This window comes from Gopherus evgoodei, unplaced genomic scaffold (genome assembly GCF_007399415.2).
Source record: "Gopherus evgoodei ecotype Sinaloan lineage unplaced genomic scaffold, rGopEvg1_v1.p scaffold_31_arrow_ctg1, whole genome shotgun sequence".
NCBI lineage: Eukaryota > Metazoa > Chordata > Testudines > Testudinidae > Gopherus > Gopherus evgoodei.
The window spans coordinates 5,621,561-5,644,427 of NW_022059983.1; the positions used below are offsets into that span (position 1 = coordinate 5,621,561).

The 22,867-nt window shown below is 53.5% G+C and overlaps 1 protein-coding gene across 6 annotated transcripts in view; it reads right to left on the reverse strand.

Moving 5' to 3' along the window:
* LOC115640471 (sialic acid-binding Ig-like lectin 13) overlaps positions 1-21,952 on the reverse strand; it is an 86,982-nt gene extending 65,030 nt beyond the window's left edge. For 4 of the 6 annotated variants that reach the window (XM_030543248.1, XM_030543251.1, XM_030543244.1 and 1 more), the window contains exon 1: positions 21,867-21,923. Coding sequence is in view for 1 of the 6 variants with exons in the window: in XM_030543249.1 (XP_030399109.1) it covers positions 7,779-7,970; positions 10,940-11,063; positions 11,279-11,372; positions 11,560-11,865; positions 12,367-12,633; positions 12,762-12,827; positions 13,064-13,327; positions 13,757-13,810; positions 14,538-14,957; positions 15,294-15,429 (1,923 nt within the window). In the remaining 5 variants the exon portion in view is untranslated. Of the gene's footprint in view, positions 1-7,008; positions 7,971-10,939; positions 11,064-11,278; positions 11,373-11,559; positions 11,866-12,366; positions 12,634-12,761; positions 12,828-13,063; positions 13,328-13,756; positions 13,811-14,537; positions 14,958-15,293; positions 15,455-21,866 lie in introns of those variants that run through there. The other 2 variants (XM_030543249.1, XM_030543246.1) reach the window with 2 other exon arrangements.
* Between the last annotated feature and the right edge of the window lie 915 nt (positions 21,953-22,867).

Genomic DNA, 22,867 nt, shown 5'->3' on the forward strand with positions numbered 1-22,867 from the left:
CCATTAAGTGGATACAGAACTGGTTAAACAACAGCAAACAACAAGAAACTGCAGCAAAGAATCCTGTGGCTCCTTATAGACTAACAGACATTTTGGAGCATGAGCTTTCGTGGGTGAATACCCACTTCCTCAGATGTATTCACCCACGAAAGCTCATGCTCCAAAACGTCTGTTAGTCTATAAGGTGCCACAGGATTCTTTGCTGCTTTTACAGATCCAGACTAACATGGCTACCCTCTGAAACAAGAAACTGTTAATGGAACGATGTGGGATTGGAGGGAGGTCTCAGGTGGGGCTCCACAGGGATCTGTTCTGAGTCTCATGTTGTTTAACATCCTTATTAATGACTTGGATGTAGGACTAGGGAGCAGACTGATGAAATCTGCAGATCACAGAATCATAGAAAATTAGGGTTGGAAGAGACCTCAGGAAGTGATCTTGTCCAACCCCCTGGTCCAGTCTTTCTGGAATTGCGGGCACCAGAACTGGACACAGGATCCCAGCAGCAGTCACACCAGGGCCAGATCTAGAAGGAAAATCATCTTCTCGTTCTGACTCCAGAGGACTTCTAAGGATGGAGATTCCACCACCTCCGTAGGTAACCCATTCCAGTGCTTCACCACCCTCCTGGTGAAAAAGTTTTTCCTAATATCCATCGTAGACCTCCCCTACTACAACTTGAGACTATTTCTCCTTGTTCTGTCATCTGCCACCACTGAGAACAGCCGAGCTCCATCCTTTTTGGAACCCCTCTTCAGGTAGCTGAAAGTAACTATCAAATCCCCCCTCACTATTCTCTTCTGCAGATTAAACAAGCCCAGTTCCCTCAGCCTCTGCTTGTAAGTCATGTGCCCCAACACCCTAATAAATTTTGTTGCCCTCTGCTGGACTCTCTCCAATTTGTCCACATCCCTTCTGTAGTGGGGGACCCAAAACTGGTCACAATACTCCAAGTGTGGCCTCATCAGTGCCGAATAGAAGGGAATAATCACTTCCCTCCATCTGCTGCCAATGCTTCTACTAATGCAGCCCAATATGCCATTAGTCTTCTTGGCAACAAGGGTAAACTGCTGACTCATAGCCAGATTCTCATCCTCTGTAATCCCCAGGTCCTTTTCTGTACAACTGCTGCTTAGCCAGTTGGTCCCCAACCTGTAGTGGTGCGTGGGATTCTTCCATCCTAAGTGCAGGACTCTGCACTTGTCCTTGTTGAACCTCATCAGATTTATTCTGGCCCAATCCTCCAATTTGTCTAGGTCACTCTGGACCCTATCCCTACCCTCCAGCATGTTATGCTTATAAGAAGCACATAGGATCTTTTTCGGGGGAAAGGCAATATGCTTCCTTTATTGAAGATACAACAGTTAGCATATGCATTCAATCACATGCACTGTCCCGCCAGTCGATGTTATAGCTGCCAGTCCAGAATCTGGATCAATCTAGTGGGCAGCGAGGTTGATCACGGGTAGGTAGGAGCTGGGTTTTGTCATGATGCTCTGCGGACGTCTTGGCAGGATGAACCCAAAGTTTCATGGCGTGGCATCCTGTGTTTATATAGTGATCATCCTTAACTGGGACCAATGAGGTTTGCACCATCATGCTGTAATCAATTGGTGTTTGACGAGTGCTTGTTTTCTTAAATTATCTTTCTCATCCTTTATCTTGTTTTTTCATTAAGTCTCTCAGGGAGTTGCCCCAGGCTGGTTTTGGTCACAGCTATCTTGAGCCCATTGATAGGTGCCTGTGTCATCTTTAGAGTTGTCAATCTGCTGTCCTCTGACATTTCAATAGGAGTGATGTTAGAACCTCGTGGCGCCCTTGCGTCTATATTCAGTTCCTCCCTAGAACATCTGGTTCAGCGATGGCCTTCACACTTATCTCTTAACACACATTCCTCATTCACTCACAAAACAGAATTATTTTACGCAGAACATTTTGAGCAGGAACATCAACTTACAATTCAAAAGAAAAACACTCATGGCATTCTTTTTACTTATTTTAAAATGCTAAACCTGCAACAAAGTGGTGACCCTCAGAGGCCCTTGAAATCAGTCCAGAAACAAAGAAATTCTTGCTGATGCATTTTTACCAATGGAACATTAGGTCACTCCTTTCTACTGTTCGAAAAGGGTGTCTGGCAGGATATGGTCAAATCACATTAGTACGTTTAATAAATGCTACACTATTACCTTATTTTTCTTTATCCTTCATTCTAAATCATACAAAACACAAACATAAAATCCTACTGCTACAAGCGTATCTAGCTCTCCCCCCAGCTTAGCGTCATCTGTGAACTTGCTACGGGTGCAATCCATCCCATCATGCAGATCATTAGTAAAGATTTTGAACAAAATCAGCCCCAGGACCGACTCTTGGGGCACTACGCTTGATACCGGCTGCCAACTAGACATCGAGCCAATGTTGACTACTCGTTGAGCCCGACAATCTAGCCAGCTCTCTATTCACTGTGACGGGGCAGGCCAGATGTCTACAGAAGAGTGATAGAAGGCAGATATATTAGTCCCAGATAAAGCAGGTCCCTTTCAGGGCCGCCCAGAGGATTCTGGGGGCCTGGGGCCATCGGCAGCAGGCGGCTCCGGTGGACCTCCCACAGGCGTGCCTGCGGAAGGTCCACTGGTCCCGCGGCTCCGGTGGAGCATCCGCAGGCACGCCTGCGGGAGGTCCACCGGAGCCGCGGGACCAGAGGACCCTCCGCAGCCATGCCTGTGGGAGGTCCACAGGAGCCATGGGACCGGCAAGCGGCAGGGGGCCCCCGAGCGGCGAAATGTCTAGAGCCAGCCCTATTCGGCGGCGGGGGGCCCTTCCATTCTGAGATCCGCCGCTGAAGTGCCCTGAAGACCCACGGCGGCGGCCCCCTGCCAGCGAATTACCGCCGAAGCTGGACCCGCCGCCGAAGACCGGGAGAGGAAGACGCTCTGGGGCCCAGCCCCGCAAGAGTTTTCTGGGGCCCCCGAGCGAGTGAAAGACCCCGCTCCAGGGGCCCCGAAAAACTCTCGTGGGGGCCCCTGTGGAGCCCGGGGCCTGGGGCAAATTGTCACTCTTGCCCCCCCCTCTAGGCAGCCTTGGTCCCTTTTCCCTGGGTAAGGTAACAGGGACAGTTCCAGAATAAGCAGGAACTTGCTGGAACCAATTAAGATAGGCAGGCTAATTAGGACACCTGGAGCCAATTAAGAAGCTCCTAGAATCAGTTAGGACAGGCTGGCTAATCAGGGCACCTGGGTTTAAAAAGGACCTCACCTCAGTCAGTGAGGCACGTGGAGGAGCTGGGAGCAAGAAGCATTAGGAGCTGAGAGAGGGAAGGCTGTGCTGCTGGAGGACTGAGGAGTACAAGTGTTATCCGACACCAGGAGAAAGGTCCTGTGGTGAGGATAAAGAAGGTGTTTGGAGAAGGCCATGGGGAAGTAGCCCAGGGAGTTGTAGCTGTCATGCAGCTGTTACAGGAGGCACTATAGACAGCTGCAATCCACAGGGCCCTGGGCTGGAACCCGGAGTAGAGGGCGGGCCCAAGTTCCCCTCAAACCTCCCAACTCCTGATCAGACACAGGAGGAGCTGATCTGGACTGTGGGTTCCACCAGAGGGGAAGGTCTCTGGTCTGTTCTCTGACCCACTAGGTGGATCAGCAGAGACTGCAAGGATTGTTGTCCTCTCTTTCCCCATGCTGGCCAGTGATGAGCTTAGCTGAGTGAACAGCAGATTTGAGCCACGAAAGTGGCCAAACAGAGGGCTACCATGAGTCTCTGAGGCGAGCAAATCCGCCAATAAGCGCAGGACCCACCAAGGCAGAGGAGGAACTTGGTCACACCACCTTACAGTCCATTCATCCAATCCATACTTTGATATACCACGTCCACCACTTCCCCCATATCCACAGAGCCAGTTATCTCATCATAGAAGGCAATCAGGTTGGTCAGGCATGACTTGCCCTTGGTCAATCCATGTTGACTGTTCCTGATCACCTTCCTCTCCTCCAAGTGCTTTAATATGGTTTCCTTGAGGACCTGCTCCATGATTTTTCCATGAACTGAGGTGAGGCTGACTGGCCTGTAGTTTCCTGGATCCTCCTTCTACTCTTTTTTACTCTTTTTTAAAGATGGGCACTACATTAGCCTTTTTCCAGTCATCTGGGACCTCCCCCGATTGCTATGAGTTTTCAGAGATAATGGCCAATAGCTCTGCAATCACGTCAGCCAATTCCCTCAGCACTCTCGGATTTATTATATCTGGACACATGGACTTGTGCATGTCCCGCTTTTCTAAATAGTCCTTATCCTGTTCTTTCATCAATGATGGCTGCTCACCTCCTCTGCAAAGCCAGTGGGGGTTGCCAACGCTTTGGAGGATGGAGCTAAAATTCAGAAGGACCTCAGTAAATTGTAGAAGCCTTGGGGAAGACCCTCCCTTGATTCCCTGCTCACCCTGACCAGTGAGATATCTTCCATAATGATCATCTCCTGTGGAAAGTGTGGGGACAGCAATGATTATCAGCCACCTCCTACAGTGCTGGCTTTCCCCAAGAGCCATGTGCCCAGTGTACAGCAGGGTCCTGGAAAAGTGATGTACCTGTCCCTGTCCCTGCAGCTATTCACCATTCTGGGGTCTTGTGCCTCATGTGTGCTTGCCTGGTGCGTGACAGGCATGTGAGTACTGACTGTGTTTTAAAGCATTGAATCAGTGTTGTCTGTTGCAAACAATCCTGCTTCTGTAAAACGTTGCATTTAAACTTCACAGAGATGACCTTGGCAGCCCAGCCTCCCTCATTCTTATTACTAGCTGAATGGCTGCACAGAATTAGAAAACGACTAAGAACTAAGAAGGACTTTCTCTGGGAGCTTATGATGCACTCCGTCACCAAGAAACAGAAATTGAAGGAGTGATGGGACAGCAGGAAGAGGGAACAAAAGGAGAATGTGGCGTGCTAGAATGAAGCCACAGAGCAGCTCTTAAACGTTATGGAGCACCAAGTGTGTATTGTGCAAACGTGATCAGGACAATTTTATGTTGTCTTCTACGTCATTAAAAAAGGTGTTGATGAGCATTGGGCTGAGGACAGTTCCCTGCAGGATCCCTCTGGAAACGTGCACTCACTGCTGATTCCCTGGTGACAGTTACCTCTGAAGATCTAGCAGTTAGCCAGTTTTGAATCTGGGTCATGGTAATTTTGTATCCTTCTAGTTTTTGAAACAAAATGCCGTGTGGTGCCAAGTGAAACTCCTCACGGAAGGTGATGGATATTACATCACCGCTGTTGCCTTTAGCAACAGTGTGAAAATCAGGAGGGAGGACTAGTAAGACCGTATATGTGCGCGTTATTTGTATGCAATAGTGCTTTTGAAACCCTGGCTGAGCTCGGGGCCCCGTCATGCTGGGCACTGCACAGATATGGATAGAGACAGGCCCTGCGCCAGATGAGATTGAGGCCTCGGTGTGCTGGTGTGAAGATCTTGAGGATTTTCATAGTGGTTTACATGAATGCTGTGTGTGTGCCTCAGTTTCCCTGTGTGCTGCATGTGTAATGAAGTGGAGGGAGAGGGTTCGTTGTTACAGATGGCCAGGTGTGACCTCCCCTAGCAGCGGGAACCCCGGACAACGGCCTGGAGAGGGGGGACCGTAGCAACTGGTGACCAGGAGGCCCCCCCAACTTGAAAGACAGCCAGTTCTGGGCAGTGAAGGACAATGGGCTGAGCAGAGAAGACCCTGGTGACTCATTTACCTGGGATGGAGAACAAAGGACACAGAGGACAGGGGAGGAGATGTGGAGGCCGGTGATATAGGAGGCTCGGATGGAAGGAGGAGGCTTCTGGACTCGGGGGAGAGAGCAGCCAGAGCCCACCTGGATGTGGGAGAGACCCAGATGTGCTGTGCTGAGAGTTGCTAGGCCCGAGAGCCCTGAGAGCCTCCTGTGCTGGGTTCAGACGTTCAATAAACTTCCTGTGTTACGCTGGCGGAGAGTCACTGCAGGGTAAAGATCGGGGGGTGTTGCTCCCTCGAGGGGTGAAGAACGAGGGGACTCTCTGAGGGGGCCCATGGCAGAGACAGGCCAGCTCAGAGGTGTGGTCCCAGGAGGCAATGGGGCCAGAGGGCCTAACCCTGGAGAGAGAGAGTGCCGTCCGGGGGGCTGTCACGCCGAAGGAGGGACACTCCCACGGGCTGTACAGAGCTGAGCGAGAATGAGTCCGTGACAGCTGGGTGCTGCTCAGACACCACAGGCACCGACTTCCCCTCTGCCCTGTGGGTGCTCTACCCCCTGGCCCCACTCCTGCCCACCTCTGGCCCTGCCCCTGCCTACCCCTGCATCACCCTCGCCCTGCCCAAATTCCACCCCTTCCCCCTAATTCCCTGCCCCGCCTCTTTACCGCCTAGGGTGACCAGACAGCAAGTGTGAAAAATCGGGACGGGGGTGGGGGGTAATAGGAGCCTATTTAAGAAAAAGACCCCAAAACCAGGACTGTCCCTATAAAATCAGAACATCTGGTCACCCTATTACCGCCTCCTCCCCCGAGTGCGCCACATCCGCACTCCTCCTGCTCCCTCCCGAAAAGTCCTAAGCGCTGCCGAACAGCTGTTAGGCAGCGGGCGGGAAGCGCTGGGGGGGTGGAGCGGGGATGCAACATGCGAGGAGGAGGAGGCAGCGACGAGGGGGTGGGGGCAGGGGGAGCTTGGCTGCCGGTGGGTGCAGAGTACCCGCTAATTTTTCTCCATGGGTGCTGCAGCACTGGAGTTGGCTCCTATGCCAGACATAGCAAGAGACAGGCCCTGCCCCAGCTGAGACCAGGGCCCTGTTGTACCAGGTGCTGCCCAGACACAGCGAGAGACAGGCTCTGCCCCAGCTGGGATCGGGGCGGTGTTATGCCTGGCCCTGCACAGAAACCAGCTGCAATCAGGTCTTTCCCAGGGGAAAAGCAGATGTGAAAACTGATTCTTTATTGGACACAAATCAGTCATAGTCGTTAGTGGCCCTCTGTTAAAAAAGTAGCCGTGACAAAAAATGACACTAAAAATGAAAATCTATTTCAAGTAACAGCTTGTAAACAGGAAATTTTACAGTCGGATGCTTTTGGCTTTGGAGTGAACATGTTACCTTCAATAGAACATTGTTACTAAGAAGTTATAATCACGTGGCACTGATTGACCTCGACAGAGACCAGGACCTTGTTGTGCCAGGCGCTGCCCAGACACAGCGAGAGACACTCTCTGCTCCTAAGAGTTTATAACATAAGTAGCCCAAAGAACCATTATTATCCCAATTTTGGGGGTAAAAAACCTGAGGTGAGAGAGATGCAGCAAATGGCCAAACCTCACCTACAGCATTTTCAGTGGCGCAGGGACTCAGAAAGCCTGAGTACTAAGCAAACATCTTAATCACAAACCCAGCCCTCCGCTCCTACTGGTTACTGCTCCTGAGCGTGACCATCCTGCCCATCTGTGAAACGAGAGGCTGAGGGGTCAGGCAGGGTAGAAGAGAGATTCTCTGGGGCTGTAGGGTGAGAGGCTCTTTCCCCCGGGGGCAGTGGGGTTTGGGAGAGGGGAGGCTTTGGCACCGGCTGCAGGGGACTCTGGGATACTTCCCCACAATGCAGTGCTCCAGCATCTCCAAGGCCTAGTAGACTCCGCCCTGAGTCCGGGGCGGAGCAGGGAGTTGCACTCAGGTTTCCCACGTCACGGGCCTGCCCCTTTCCCCTTCCCCCCTCACTGTGACACCCCCTCTCTGCACTGGATGGGCCGGAGATGCCCAGCCTGGGCCCATGGCGCGAGGGGGCTATTTCAGCCGGACCTCGGAATATTCCATGTCCGGGGCCTCTGGGGGCTCCCCCAGTTTGCGCTGCAGCTTGGAGAAGTTGATGGTGGCGTAATGCAGCTCGTCCGGCTCCCCGGGGCCTAGCGGGGCCTGTGCTGCTGCAGCCTCGTCCTGGACGCCTTTGGTCCGGTGGGCAGCTGGAGTCTTGTGACCCTGAGTGAGAAGCAAGGCAGAGACACCAGGCAGAGACTTGCATCCACCCTGCTGAGCTGATTGCATGGGCTGCCCCAGCCTCATTTCCCCCACCCGCCCTGCAAATGCATTTCCTGCATTGGGAGTGCACTAGCAAGAGATGGGGGATTGGGTGTGTTTCACACTCGCTGCACTCATAAGCCAATCCCATGTCAGCACCAGCTCGGTTAATGCATTCACTGCCTCAGCTGCACAAGACACGCATTAGCAAGATGCATGGGGTTGTGTGCATTTCATACACCGCACATACAGGATTTCATCCCATGCATCTCATCACAGCACAAGTTCACCGAATGTATTGACTGGATTTCATGGACCGGGCATGCATGAACTGCTCCCATGCACCTTGGGGCAGCACTGGGTAAGTTAATGCATTTAGTGCATTGCCTGCACCAGCCACGCATTAGCAAGACACATGAGGTTCTGTGCATTTTAAACATAGACTCATAGACTCATAGACTTTAAGGTCAGAAGGGACCATTATGATCATCTAGTCTGACCTCGTGCACAAAGCAGGCCACAGAATCTCACCCATCCACTTCTATAACAAACCTCTAACCTATATCTGAGTTATTGAAGTCTTCAAATTGTGGTTTGAAGACCTCAAGCTGCAGAGAATCCACTAGCAAGTGACCCATGCCCCGTGCTGCAGAGGAAGGCGAAAAACCTCCAGGGCCTCTGCCAATCTGCCCCGGAGGAAAATTCCTTCCCGACTCCAAATATGGCGATCCGCTAAACCCTGAGCATGTGGGCAAGACTCATCAGCCAGCACTCAGGAAAGAATTCTCTGCAGTAACTCAGATCCCATCCCATCCAACATCCCATCACCGACCACTGGGCATATTTATCTGCTGATAATCAAAGATCAATTGCCAAAATTAAGTTATCCCATCACGCCATCCCTTCCATAAACTTATCAAGCTTATTCTTAAAGCCAGATATAACTTTTGCCCCCACTACGCCCCTCGGAAGGCTGTTCCAGAACTTCACTCCTCTAATGGTTAGAAACCTTCATCTAATTTCAAGTCTAAACTTCCTAGTGTCCAGTTTATACCCATTTGTTCTTGTGTCTACATTAGTACTAAACTTAAATAATTCTTCTCCCTCCCTGATATTAATCCCTCTGATATATTTATAAAGAACAAGCATGTCCCCCCTCAGCCTTCTTTCGGCTAGACTAAACAAGCCAAGCTCTTTGAGTCTCCTTTCATAAGACAGGTTTTCCATTCCTCGGATCATCCTAGTAGCCCGTCTCTGAACCTGTTCCAGTTTGAATTCATCCTTCTTAAACATGGGAGACGAGAACTGCACACAGTATTCCAGGAGAGGTCTCACCAGTGCCTTATATAACGGTACTAACACCTCCTTATCTTTGCTGGAAATACCTCGCCTGATGCATCCTAAAACCGCATTAGCTTTTTTAACGGCCATATCACATTGGCGGCTCATAGTCATCCTGTGATCAACCAATACCCCAAGGTCCTTCTCCTCCTCTGTTGCTTCCAACTGATTCGTCCCCAATGTATATCTAAAATTCTTATTATTAATCCCTAAGTGCATGGCCTTGCACTTTTCACTATTAAATTTCATCCTATTACTATTACTCCAGTTTACAAGGTCATCCAGATCTTCCTGTATGATATCCCGATCCTTCTCCGTGTTAGCAATACCCCCCAGCTTTGTGTCATCTGCGAACTTTATTAGCACATTCCCACTTTTTGTGCCAAGGTCAGTAATAAAAAGGTTAAATAAGATTGGTCCCAAATCTGATCCTTGAGGAACTCCACTAGTAACCTCCTTCCAGCCTGACAGTTCACCCTTCAGTACGACCCGTTGGAGTCTCCTCTTTAACCAGTTCCTTATCCACCTTTCAATTTTCATATTGATCCCCATCTTTTCCAATTTAACTAATAATTCCCCGTGTGGAACTGTGTCAAACGCCTTACTGAAATCGAGGTAAATTAGGTCTACCGCATTTCCTTTGTCTAAATCATCCGTCACCTTCTCAAAGAAGGAGATCAGGTTGGTTTGGCATGATCTACCTTTAGTAAAACCATGTTGTAATTTGTCCCAATTACCATTGACCTCAATGTCCTTAACTACTTTCTCCTTCAAAATTTTTTCCAAGACCTTGCATACTACAGATGTCAAACTAACAGGCCTATAGTTACTTGGATCACTTTTTTTCCCTTTCTTAAAGATAGGAACTATGTTAGCAATTCTCCAGTCATACGGTACAACCCCTATTCTCGCTAACGGGCTTGCAATTTCATGCGCCAGTTCCTTTAATATTCTTAGATCTTGGGAAGCACCGGTTAAGTTAATGCATTGACTGCACCAGTCATGCATTAGCAAGACACATGGGGTTGTGTGCATTTTAGGCCCTGTGCATGCATGATTTGATCCCATGCATCTCATGGTTGCACAGACCATGCTGATGCATTCATTGCATTTTCTGAAGGATACAACAGACACGGAGCACCCTGCATACACTGTCTGATCAGAAGCACCTGATAACATAGCAGACAGCTGCAGAAATGCATTTCTTGCCCGGTTGGTGCACCCAGGAGATGCCCAGAGATTGGCAGCATCCCAGCCTCAATCTATTCCCATGCACTTTGTGAGTGCACGTGAATGCGTTCGCTGCATGTCCTCCCCTCTGAGTGAGACCCAAGGGATGAGGTGCATTTTCTGCATGCAGGAGCCGATCCCATGCAGTTCGGGAAGCCCAGACTTGTGGCAGGGGTGAATTTTTGCACTGGGCACGCATGGGGGGTTGGGTGCCCTGCTGAAAGCCTGGCTTATAGTCCTGCATTCATTAAGGGGTAGGAAAGAGTGGGTGGGAGAGGAGAAGAAATGGAGGGGGGCAGAGACAGGGTGGGGTGGGAAGTGCAGGTAGGCTTGGTCCCCCAGGAAGACTAGGTACATACCATAGGGATGGTGGTGACGTTACTGTAGATCAGGCTGGCGTCATCGGCCATGAGCTTGGCCTGGCTCCCGTTAGCATTCTCCCCAGGCTCAGCTCTGGGGGGCGCCGGCTCCCGGCCCCACAGCCTGTGGGGAGACAGATCAGGACGGACTCAGGAGACTGGGAGGGGTAGCCCCATGGGGTGGAGGAAGGTGGCACACCAGTATGAGAGTCTAGAGTGCAGGAGACTGGGATAGGCCAGAGCGATGGGTTGGGGGAGGGATCTCACTGTGAGGAGGGTTGTGGAGGGAGATGACAGGGGATCTCAGCGGGATTGCAGCAGGGGAGGGATCAGACTCACTTGATCACACAGAGCCCCAGAAGGAAGAAGCTGACGGCGACCCCCAGCCCACAGGCCACCCCGAGGCCCAGCAGCCTGCCAGGCTCCTCCACACCTGCGAAAACACACAACACAGGGCACGGCTGGGAGAGAACCCAGGAGTCCTGGCTCCCATCTCCCCTGCCTCCAACTCCCACACCCTACTCTTCTTCCAGGGCTGGGGAGAGAACCCAGGAGTCCTGGCTCTCTCCTCATCCCCATCCCCAGGCTGGGGACAGAACTCAGGAATCCGAGTGTCTCACCTCTCTGCGAGGGGCTGAAGTCAAAGTGCAGGGCGGCGTAGCTCCCATGGGGATTGGAGCCGAGGCAGAAGATCCGGGGGCCCCCTTCCACGCTCCCCGTCCAGTTCAGGGTGCTGACAGCCTCGTCCCCCTGGGCCCATGAGCTGACCTGCAGGGCCCCCCGTGAGCTGTTCCCAGTCAGGGGCTCCCCATCCACCTGCCACTGGAGCTGGGGCAGGGGCTGGGAGCGCAGGGAGCAGCTGCAGCTGATGTTGGGCCCCTGGCGGTGGCAGGATGAGTTCAGCCTGGTCCCCAGCTGGGGGCTGTCTGGGGAGAGCAGGAGACACAGCAGCAAATTAATAGTTAGAGAGAGAAACCCAGGGACAGTGAGTCCCATAGATTAACGTGCTAATATTTAGTGGCAGGGAGTCCCGCAGGTTCTTCTGCCCTGGGATGTCTCTTTGGTCGGCCCCTGGGCACTGATCTGGCCCCATCCTCGGCCAGCTGCACTTCACACCAACCCACCTGCTTCTCTGCCCTCAGCCTGGGCGCTCGTGGCACTTGTAGATGGCCCAGGAGTCCGTTCAAGCCTCAGCTGCCCCCCTGGGGGCTGCCCGAGAAGCAGCTAATTAACTATGGCACAGGGACATTGTATCTGTCTCTGTTTAAAGGGGCCAGGCACCTGTGACACCTGCTAGTACTCAGTGGCGAGGAGTCCACGGATTAACACTGCTGCTCTCCAGTGTCAGCATCCTGGGGCAGGGAGTCCCGTGGTTTAACCCCACTCGCACCCAGTGTCAAGGAGTGTCACAGGTTAACCGCACTCACACTCGATGAGCAGCTGGAACGTCCCCTGGGCAGAGCTCTGCTTGTTCTGGGCCCAGCACCCGTACAGCCCCCCGTCCTCGACTGTCACGTTGGGCAGCTCCAGCCGCAGCTGATTCTCCCCCTCAAGGCTGGCACCCTCAATGATTCGGCCCCCCCTCACCCAGCCCAGCACAGCGGGGGGGCTGCTGGCGACGGAGCAGAGGAACCGCAGGGAGTCGCCCTCCCGGGCCGAGAGCTGTGAGCCATTCGCCACGAGGGTGCTGGGGTCTGGGAACAGAAATAACACAGAGCCACTCGCATCCTGAGCCAGCCAGTCCCTGCTCGGGGGCCGGATTGGGGCCAGTGCCCCCTAGAGGGGAAAGGTCCCGTGCCCCACTCCCCACCCCCAGCGATACCTTGGAATAACTGGGGGTCACTCCTGTTAGCTCTGGAGACGGTGATTTGCAGCGTCTTCTCTAGAGCTGAAATACCCACGGCAACGTATTAGATTGGAGAAAGCCCCCCACTGACCCCCTGATCCGCAGCCCAGCACCCCCCATGGATCCCCCGCCTGCCCACTGCAGCCCAGCGCCCCCTACTGATCTCCTGCCTTGCTCCCTGCAGCCCACTGCCCCCAATGGGGCCTCCACCTTCCCCTGCAGCCCAGCACCCTCCACTGAGGCCCCTCCCTGTGGCCTGGCACCCCCTAACTCCTTACTCTGCACGTGCACACGCAGGGTCCGGTTGGCCAACCCATAGGAGTTCTTCACCCAGCACCGATACTCCCCAGCGTCCCCTCTGCTGAGATTCGGCAGCTCCAGGCGCCCGGCCCCTTCCTGGCCGGGGCTCAGGGACTCGTTCCCCTTGGCCCAGCTCAGGTTGCCCTTGGATCTGCTCCCAACCTCACAGCTCAGGCTCAGGGAGTCGCCCTCCTGGGTCTCCAGAGACACGACGTCGGCCTCAGCTCCCCACACATCTGGCACTGGAAGATGAGCAGGCGGGTTTGGTCCCCCCAGAGATCCCCCACTAAGGAGATGAGACGCAGCCACCACTAGGGTGGGACATGGGCGCTGTTGATACAGGGACCGCTTGCCTGGCACTGAAACGTGGCCCCTCTGGGGTGGGTGCACAATCCCGGTGCCTTTCCATGGCAGCAGGTCTCCGTCACAGCGATTGCTCCCTAACCCATCTCCTCCGCACTGCCCAGCAACCCTAGTGCTGCCCCGGGGTCTGGAGACACAGGGAATAGGGCCCGCTCGCCCCCCCCTACAGTCCTGAGGCTTCCTCGGGCTCTCCCCTCTGGGCACGGACCAGCCTGGCCCGGCTGAGCCTGGCGCCTGGCCCTGAGCGTGGGCAGAGCGTGACTAGGAGGTGCTCGCTGATTCCCGGGGCTCGCAGCGCAGCGTCTCACCAAGGCGTCCGTTCCTGGTCAGGGTCCCTGTGATGTTGGGGGGCCCAGGTGGGTCTGTAACACAAACCAGACAGGGGGAATCGGGGGGGCTGGACAGCACTGGGGGGGGGTCACTAGCGATCACTGAACCTAGACATGGCCCCTCGCTGTGAGCTCAACTGGGGGACAGGAAAGTCCCTGAAGTGGCACAAGACCCGTGGGCGGGGAAGGGAAGCGACAGACCCGACTGAGCCCCCCCAAGAGGCGCCTGACAGAACCCAAGGGCCGGGTTAGGGCTGTGCAGGGAACCAGAACTGTGGGAAATGGAAACCAAGGGACCAAAACTGGTGGGTCAAAATGTGGCCTAATTGGCAGAGTTACTAACGAGGGGCTGGAACCATAGCCAAGGGGGGCAGGAAGGGGTGAAGATCCCAAGGGAGAAGGGGCTGCATGGTGTGGAGGGAAGAGGCCTGGAGTAGAATTGGCTGAGGGTGCATGGTGGGAGGTGAGGATCCCAGCACAGGGCAGATTTGGGGGAGGAGCTGGAGGGAAGGGGAGGGGGCCAGGAGCAGCGCCCGGGGGCCGTGCAGATCACAGTTACTGGTTCCCTGGCCAGCAACCTCCCTGGCAGCCCCTGCGCCAGCGAGATCTCGATTTCTGCCTCCTCCATCAGCCCTGAGACAGGGGGAGAGGGGAGAGGATCACTCAGGGACATGGGACCTTTCCCCTCTAGGGCAGCAGCCCCAATCCAGCCCCAGGGCAGGGACTGGCTGGCTCAGGGGGTGACTGCGGCTGCCCTTACCTGGAACAGAGATCGCGACCTTTGCATCAGTGCCATCGGAATTGGAGAGGTAACTGTATTTCAATGTCCCTTTCTCGAATCTGAAGAAATATCTCCCTGTGTCCCTCCATTGTGCTTCTCTGATTAGCAGAGAGCAGTCGCCATAGACCAGTTCCCCCGCCAGCCGGAACCGGCCCTGGGTCTCCTGAGACACCCCCCGGCTGGGGTCACTGCTGGCCACTGGCGGATCTTGGCTCTCATTGGCCGGATCCTTGTACCAGTATCCGTAGAGCCGGATGTCGGGTCTGTAGTTCCAGAAATTGTCGGTGTAGTACGAGGCTGGGTACGTGAAGGTGCAGGGGACAAGAACACAGAAACCCTCCTGCACCGACACCGACTGTGGCACCGTCAGGGTAAATCCGGGCAGCTGGGATAGGGACCCTGCAGGGGATGGAGAGGGAACGAAGTGGGACCCATAGAGAGCAGAGACCAACCCTGAGCTCCCCCAACAGCTCCCCCAGTGCCTCTCACTCCCGACCTGCAGCCCCCTGCGAAACCAACCCTGAGTCTTTGACCAAATCTCACTCCCTTTTTCTCCATCCCTCCCTTCATCGAGCTCCCTGCCCTTGCTCTGTCGCTTGGTGCCCCCTAGCACCGCACTGGGCTCCCCTCCCCCTCTGCCCAGTCTCCCTTCCAAGGCCTGGGACAGACCTGGCCCCGCTTAGCGCAGGTTCTGCCCTTCCCCCTGCACTGGGGCTGCAGGTGCTGCTTACTTACCCCTCCAGAGCAGGGCGAGGATCAGGACCCTCAGCATGGCTGCAGTGGGGGCAGGACCCCCTGCTCTCCAGAGGGGGCCCTGAGCTGGGAGCTCCCATTCCCTAGTGTCCTGCTGTGGCGGCAGGGCTCTTCCCATGGCTGGGGTTTGGGCTGGGACAGACCTAGAGACAGACAGGGGTGGGAAGTGTGAGAGCAGAGGCTGTGGGGAAGGACAGATCTGCCTTGGGGACCATCAGTGCTCCTGGGCCCTGCAGGGGGCTGATCTGCGGCTACTGGAAGCACAGTGACTCCCCAAATCTGCAAATCACCAGATGGTCCCAACAGAACGTGGGCTAAAAAAATCCTTAAATTGGAGAGAAAACCTGAGTCTTTCTCTAAGAATCATGAGATTGGCCAGAATATCCCGAGCTGGTGACAGAAGATGGTGGGAAGGCAGCGCTGCGCAGTGCCTGCTTTGCTTCAGTCTTCCCACAAAAAACATGTGAGCGGGCAACCAGTGAAGTTACCATGGACAACAAAGGGGAAAAGCTGCAGATCGGGATAAGTAAAGAACACGTCAGAGATGTTCCGACCAATTTGAATGAATTCAGATCAGTGGGGCAGGAAACTGTTCAACCCAGGGGGCTGAAGGAATTAGCTGAAAAAATCTTGGCGCCACTGGCAATAACATTTGCAAACTTATGGATGCCAGGAGAGGTCACAGAAGATGGGAGAAGGGTTAACACAGTGGCCCTCTTTAAAAGGGGAAAACAGAGGAGCTGGGGAACTATAAACCAGTGATCCTGACCTCGACACCTGGAAAGTTACTAGAGTAATGTACAAAACCTTCAATTTGTGAGAATGAAGGGGTGATCACCAGCATGGATTTATCAAGAACAAATCTTGCCAAATCACCTCGATTTCCTTCTTTGACGAGGTAACTGGTTGGTGGCTGGGGGAAAGCAGTGGACATAACATACCTGGACTTCAGCAAGGCTTTTGACACAGTCCCACATGACATTCTCGTAAGGAAGCTGGAGAAGACTTCTGACGGAACTCAAATGTGAAATTGCAGAACTACTAATTGTAGTATTTAATGAAGCATTTAAATCAGCTTCTGTACCAGATGACAGGAGGTTAGCTAATGTGACACCAGTTTTTAGAAAAGGCTCCCAGCAATTAGAGGCCACTTAGCCTAACTTCAGTGTTGGGCAAACTGGTTGAAACTACAGTAAAGAACAGAATGATCAGATGCAGAGATGAACACAATTTGTTGGAAAAGAGTCCACATGGTTTTTGTAAAGGAAAATCATACCTCACCAATCTACTAGAATTTTTGAGCGAGTCAACAGCATGTGGCCAAGGGTGACCCAGGCTATATACTTAGATTTTCAGAAAGCCTTTGACAAGGTCCCTCAAAAAAGGCTCTTAAGCAAAGTGAGCTGTCATGGGATAAGGAAGGGCCTCTCCCAGGTCACTAACTGTTAAAAGATAGGAGAGGAAGGATAGGAATAAATGGCTAATTTTCACAGTGGAGAGAGGTAAATAGTGGTGTCCCTCAGGGGTCATAAGCGATCTGGAAAAAGGGGTAAACAGTGAGGTGGCAACATTTGCAGATGATACAAAACTACTGAGGATATTTAAGTTCAAAGCTGACTGCAAAGAGCTACCAAGGGATCTCACAAACCTGGGTGACTGGGCAACAAAATGGCAGATTAAATTCAATGTTAATAAATGCAAAGTAATGCACATTGGAAAACACAATCCCAACTAGACATGTAAAATGAGCTGATACCACTCAAAAAAAAGATCTTGGAATCACTGTGGATAGTTCTCTGAAAACACCCACTCAGTGTGCAGTGGTCGTCAAAAAAGTGAATGTAATGTTGGGAATCATTAAGAAATGGATAGATAAAAAGATAGAAAATATCATATTGACTCTATCTAAATCCATGGTAGGCCCACACCTTCAATCCTGCTGCAGTTCTGGTGGCCCCATCTCAAACTGGAATTGGAAAAGATTCTGAAACGGGCAACAAAAATGATTAGGGGTGTGGAACAGGTTCCATATGAGGAGAGATTAATCAAACTGGGACTGTTCAGCTTGGAAAAGAGACGACTCAGGAGGGATATGATAGAGGTCTATAAAATCATGACTGGTGTGGAGAAAGTAAATCAGGAAGTGTTATTTACTCCTTCCCATAACGCAAGAACTAGGAGACCCCAAATGAAATTAATAGGCAGCAGGTTTAAACAAACAAAAGGAAGTATTTCTTCACACAACGCACAGTCAACCTGAGGAACTCCTTGCCAGGGGATGTTGTGAAGGCCAAAAGTATAACAGCGTTCAAAAAAGAACTGGATAAATTCATGGACAATAGGTTGTTACCTAGCAGCTCTGTGTTCTTGGGGACCCAGGGTGCAGTACCCAGTCCGTCTGACTCATGAAAGCCCCCCCCCCACAACCAGCCAGCCTCTGCTTGAACCAAATCTGCATCAGAAGAAAGATTTACAAAAAGCAATGGAAAGCCAGTGGGAGACACACCTAAACCCCGAGATAAGGATGACAGAATTAAGGAACGTCCCCTAGCCTCACTGGGATGGGACACCCCATTGTGGTGATCATCAGTTTCCAAATTAGACTAGCAATTGGTCTGGTTCTACTGGTTTGCTGGATCCAGCAACTGATGCGGCAGCTGCAATGGATTCAAGATCAGACCCAGTGCCATGGAGTAAGGATGTGATGGGGATACTTGCTCAGTGCAAGCACACCAGCAATGTGTGGACTTGTTACCTCGCAGCTCTGTGTTCTTGGGAACCAGGGCGCAGTACCCAGCCCATCTGACTCACAAAAGACCCCCCCACATACACCTCTGCTTGAACCAAATCTGCATCAGAAGAAAGACTGACAAAAAGCAATGAAAAGGCCGTGGGAGACGCACCTAAACCCCTGGGACAACGGTGACAGGATTAAAGAAACTCCTCTAACGTCATTTGCATTGAAGATGGGACAAGGAGGCATCTCCATTAGCAGATAGAATGGAGAACAGAGATTCCAAGGCAAGAACCGTACAGAACTCTGGGACCAGAAAAGCCGGGAAGCACGGCATGATGGGGGATCTCTGCGCCAGATGTTAATGAACCCGCCTGCCCACACCCAGCTCAGCAGTTATGAGACCAATTCTAGTAATGAATCCTTGACTGGTATCCACAATAATGACGCTGCCTAATTGCATTGTGAGCTCCCTCCAAGGAACATCACCCATAGCCAGGAGTGATCAGTTCCCATGTCCAGCCTGAACAAAACAACGTTGTTATCTCCCTTGTTTTCATATCAACAAATCTAGTGCTCTCCCTTGAACTATTGTTGTTTCCCTACAAAACCCCCCACCCAGGTTCGTGTGCTCTGATGCCTGGATCCAACATCTGCATCAGTTCCTTTTGGGACTTCATCTTCTCCTGACTGATTGTGCTGGGGGCTCTGCTTGTCTCCAGCACTCCAGGCCCTCAGCCTGTCTCTAGCACTCCACCACCACCTGGACCCCCGATCGATTCAAGCTTCATGGAGTGGTGAGAACCCATCTCTCTCTCTCTGTGTCTCTGTGTGTCTCTTCTAGGTATAGCCTTCTGACCCTGACTTGTGGGATCAGTTATAGCAGTGGTCCCCAACCTTTCTGTCGCAATAGCATATTCATGTTCCCAGAAGAGTGTGGCGGGTGCTGGAAGACCAGCCGCCGAACTGCCGCCGAGAAGCAGCGGCATTTCGGTAGCGGCGCTTCTTGGCTTTGCTGCTTCTCGGTGGCATTTCGGCCACTGGTTGTCCGGAGGCCACGCTCCTCAGCGGCGGATTGTCCAGCGGAAGTACTGCTCTACTCGGCGCTGGTTAGGCCTCAGCTGGGGACTGTGTCCAGTTTTGGTCACCGATGTATAGAAAGGATGCAGAGAAACTGGAAAGAATCCAGAGGCGAGGGATAAAGATGATCAAAGGGATGGAATGGAAGCCCTAGGGGCACAGCCTGAAGGAACTGAGCATGGGTAGCATGATAAAGAGATTGGGTGAGGGGGACATGATCACGGTTTTCAAGTACTTGAAAGGCTGCCATAACGAATATGGGGACTATTTGTTCTCTCGTCTCACAGAGGGCAGGACAAGGGGCAATGGGTTCAAACTATAGTAGAGATGATTTTGATTATTTCAAGGGAAAACTCCCCAGCTGTGAGAGCAGTTGGACAATGGACCAGATGCCCAGGGAGCTGGTAGAAGTGCCTTCACTGGACGGTTTTGAGAGGAGACTGGACAGCATCTGTCTGGGATGGGTTAAACCCACCAAATCCTGCATCTTGGCAGAGGTTGGACAGGGTGATCCCTGTGGTCCCTTCCCACCCTGTGGGTCTGTGATTCTAGGATTTGCTAAAAAATCCCAAGATTTAATGTGAACATGACAAGTCCCTGCCCCCGCCCTCGAAATTCGCTAATAAATCCTGAGGTTTACTCCAAGAATCCTGAGATTGGCTAAAAATGGTGAGGTTTGCTCTCAGAATCCGGAGACTGGCTTTTAAAATCCACAGATTTGTGCTTCGTCTCTGTACACCCTGTTGTTTGCGGCCCATTGTCTCATCCCCTACCCACGGGAGCTGGTGTCACCCCTGCTCAGTTCTGCAGGGACCCAGTGGAGCCAGATGGCCCGGAAGTGGGTAAAGCGTCGCGAGCAGGGAGGTGGGGGGGGAGTTCAGAGAGCTGACGGCTCCCCACTCTGTAACCAGGGCGGGGCACTAATACTGCCCTCCCTGCCCCCAGTTATCTCCACTGCCCCAGCTCCACCCTGCTCCTCCCATGAAAATGGCACTGGCCACTCCCTCCTCCCCACTCTTCTGAGAATGGTAAGGGCCACTCCCTCCTCCCCACCCCTCACATGTGAAAATGGTATTGACCACTCACACCTTCCCCCCTTCTCACCTGTTAGTATGGTTTGGGCCGCTCTCTCTTACCCCTTCCTCACCTATGACAATGGTATGGGACTCTCACTCCTTCCCCCCTCCACTGACTACTGTGGTCAGAATGGTATGGGCCACTCTATCCTCTCCCCTCCTCCCCTATGAAAATGGTGTGGAATATTTACTCCTCACCCCTCCTTTCCTTTTAAAATGGTATGAGCCACACCCCTCCTCCCCAATCCCTTTCTGTGCAAATGATACTGGACAATGGCTCCTCGCATCCCCAAGAAAATGGTACAGGCCACTCCCCCTTCTCCCTCCCCTACCTAAAAATTCCTCTCAGCTCCTGAAGGGGGAGCTGCCTCCTTCCTGCAGCACCCCTGATTGGCTGCCCTTCTTCAGGAGGTGGGGCAAGTGGGCAGGGCAGCCTATCAGACGGGGGAACCCCCTCTGGGCAAGGCTGGAGTTAGGCAGCCTTGGGGCCGGTCACTGGTGCAGTGAGCTGGGTGGGTCTCAGCCTGGATCCCCCATGGCCCATGCACCATCCCCTGCCAAAGCAGAGTGGGACGGACCCCACTGCCCAGCGCCCGAGAGATCCATCCCCATCCCTGGGGGGCTTCCCTGCCCCTGTGCAGTGTCTGGGAGACCAGGGGGTCTGTGCCCCACACCGCTCCATGGGGGAGGGGCAATGGGATGATTGCAACTGGGAGATGGGGGAGAAGTTTGCATGCATGTGCTCCTCCTGGGGTATCTATAACTGCCCCCTCTGCAATGCCTGCCCTCCCTGCCCCCCAAAACTGCCCCCATGGAGAAGGGGAAACCGCCGGCAGTTCCATTTCCTACCATCCCTTTGCTGCCCTCAGGTGCTCTCGGGAAGGAGGCTGAGATATGAGATCTGGGGAACCCCCTGCTGTATGTGGCCCCCTGAGCCGATGCCTCCAGTGTGTTCCACATGCTGGGGGAGCCCCAGAGTGGGATCCTGCTTGGGCTTGAGGGGCAGTGGCAGAGCTATGGGGGTGGGGAGCCCAGGGCTGAGTTAGCAAAGGGCTGCTGGTCAGGACTGAGAGGCACCACAATCTCCATAGACCATCCAGCTCCCTCCCCCACCCTATTTCCACTCACCCCTAGACCTGCAGAGCGGGTCCCAGTGCCTGGCTCTCTGACCCTGCAGCCCGGGTTCCCCAGAGTTTGTGACTCGGAGCCTGGGGAAGCGGCAAGCACAGGAATGTGAAAGCAGAAGTTGGTGCAGAAAGGAGGGGGTTGTGGGGAGATGCTCTCTCAGAAACCCCAGCACCAGCATCCTGCCGACTTCCCTACCTCTGACTGGGGCTGCCTGCAGTTTCCCTGCAACGGGGCAGGCTACATAATGCTTGTGGGGCTAGAAATAGAACCCAGGAGTCTGGGCTCTGAGCCCCCTGAACCCCTACCCTCCTCCCAGAACCCAGGAGTTGTGACTCCCTGCCTCCAACCCCTACTCTAACCCACTAGACCCTGCTCCCCTCCCAGAGCCAGGGACAGAACCCAGGAGTCCTGGCTCCCAGCCCCTTGTCCCAGCCCTATCTCTTTATTACTGCTTTTTCCAGTAACACAATAATATTTTAACATTAGCAACTGACACCTCGTATTGTATTGTACATGCTACAGATGCTAATCACTCACCCCGAGCTGAGATGCAGCTGTCTCTAGGGTGGGGTGGCTGGGAACAGCACACTGGAACAGCAGATACCCGGCTAGGACGGCTATTGAATCCTGACTCCAATGGGAAGAGCCGGGTGTGTGAGGAGACCTGCCTGTCAGGGAGCGGGTTTGAGTGTCAGGGCGAGGGCTGGGGTGATATGTGAGAGTTCAAGACAGGAAGGGGAAGTCAGGGCGTGAATCCGGCCCTAGACTGTCTTGCAGAAGCCCCGTTCCAGTGGCTGGAGATCTCGGTGCCATTGATGCAAGACGGAGATTGTCACAGGTACAGGCAGCTCCCACTGACAGCCGGCTTCTGGCCCCACCATGGGGGACTGGCTGGGGGTGGGGGGATGGGGCATGGGGTCTTTCACCTCTAGGGGCCCTGGCTCTAATCTGCCCCAGGCTGGGGCACTGGCTGGTTCTCAGGGGTGGGAGTGAGACCCGGGGTCCTTCCTCTCTAGGGTGTCTCAGCAGGGGAGACGCCAGCAGATCGGAGCCGGTCCATTGAACCCAGTGTTTGTTTTCTGTCTCTCGGTTCCTCAAATGCCTCCCAGGTCCCGGGTCACTGAGTCTGGGGATTCCCTTGTGATGGGACCTGGGTCATTGGCTGGATCAGCAGAAGCAGCTGGATTCCACCACCCGCCACAGACTCCATCCTTCAGCTTAAGAGCTGAGACGCAGAGAATCTGGCCTGGGTCATGGGGGCTGTTTACACAGGGACCTCTCCCCAGTGCGGAGATGTGGCTGCCTCTGGGGTGGAACGCGGGGGCTGTTTATACAAGGATCCCTTGCCTGGTGTTGAGGTACACAAGGGTTTGAGAGAAACCTAGAACTAAAAGAAACACAGCGCTCTTAGGGGCATTGGGACCAGCCTGATGGCTGGGCCCTCCCGAGTCTCTCGCCCCAGCCAGACCCTGGCCCACTCTGCCCCAGGCCAGGGGCACGTCAGCTCTGCCCCCTGCGTGTGGGCACTGGCAGCTGTG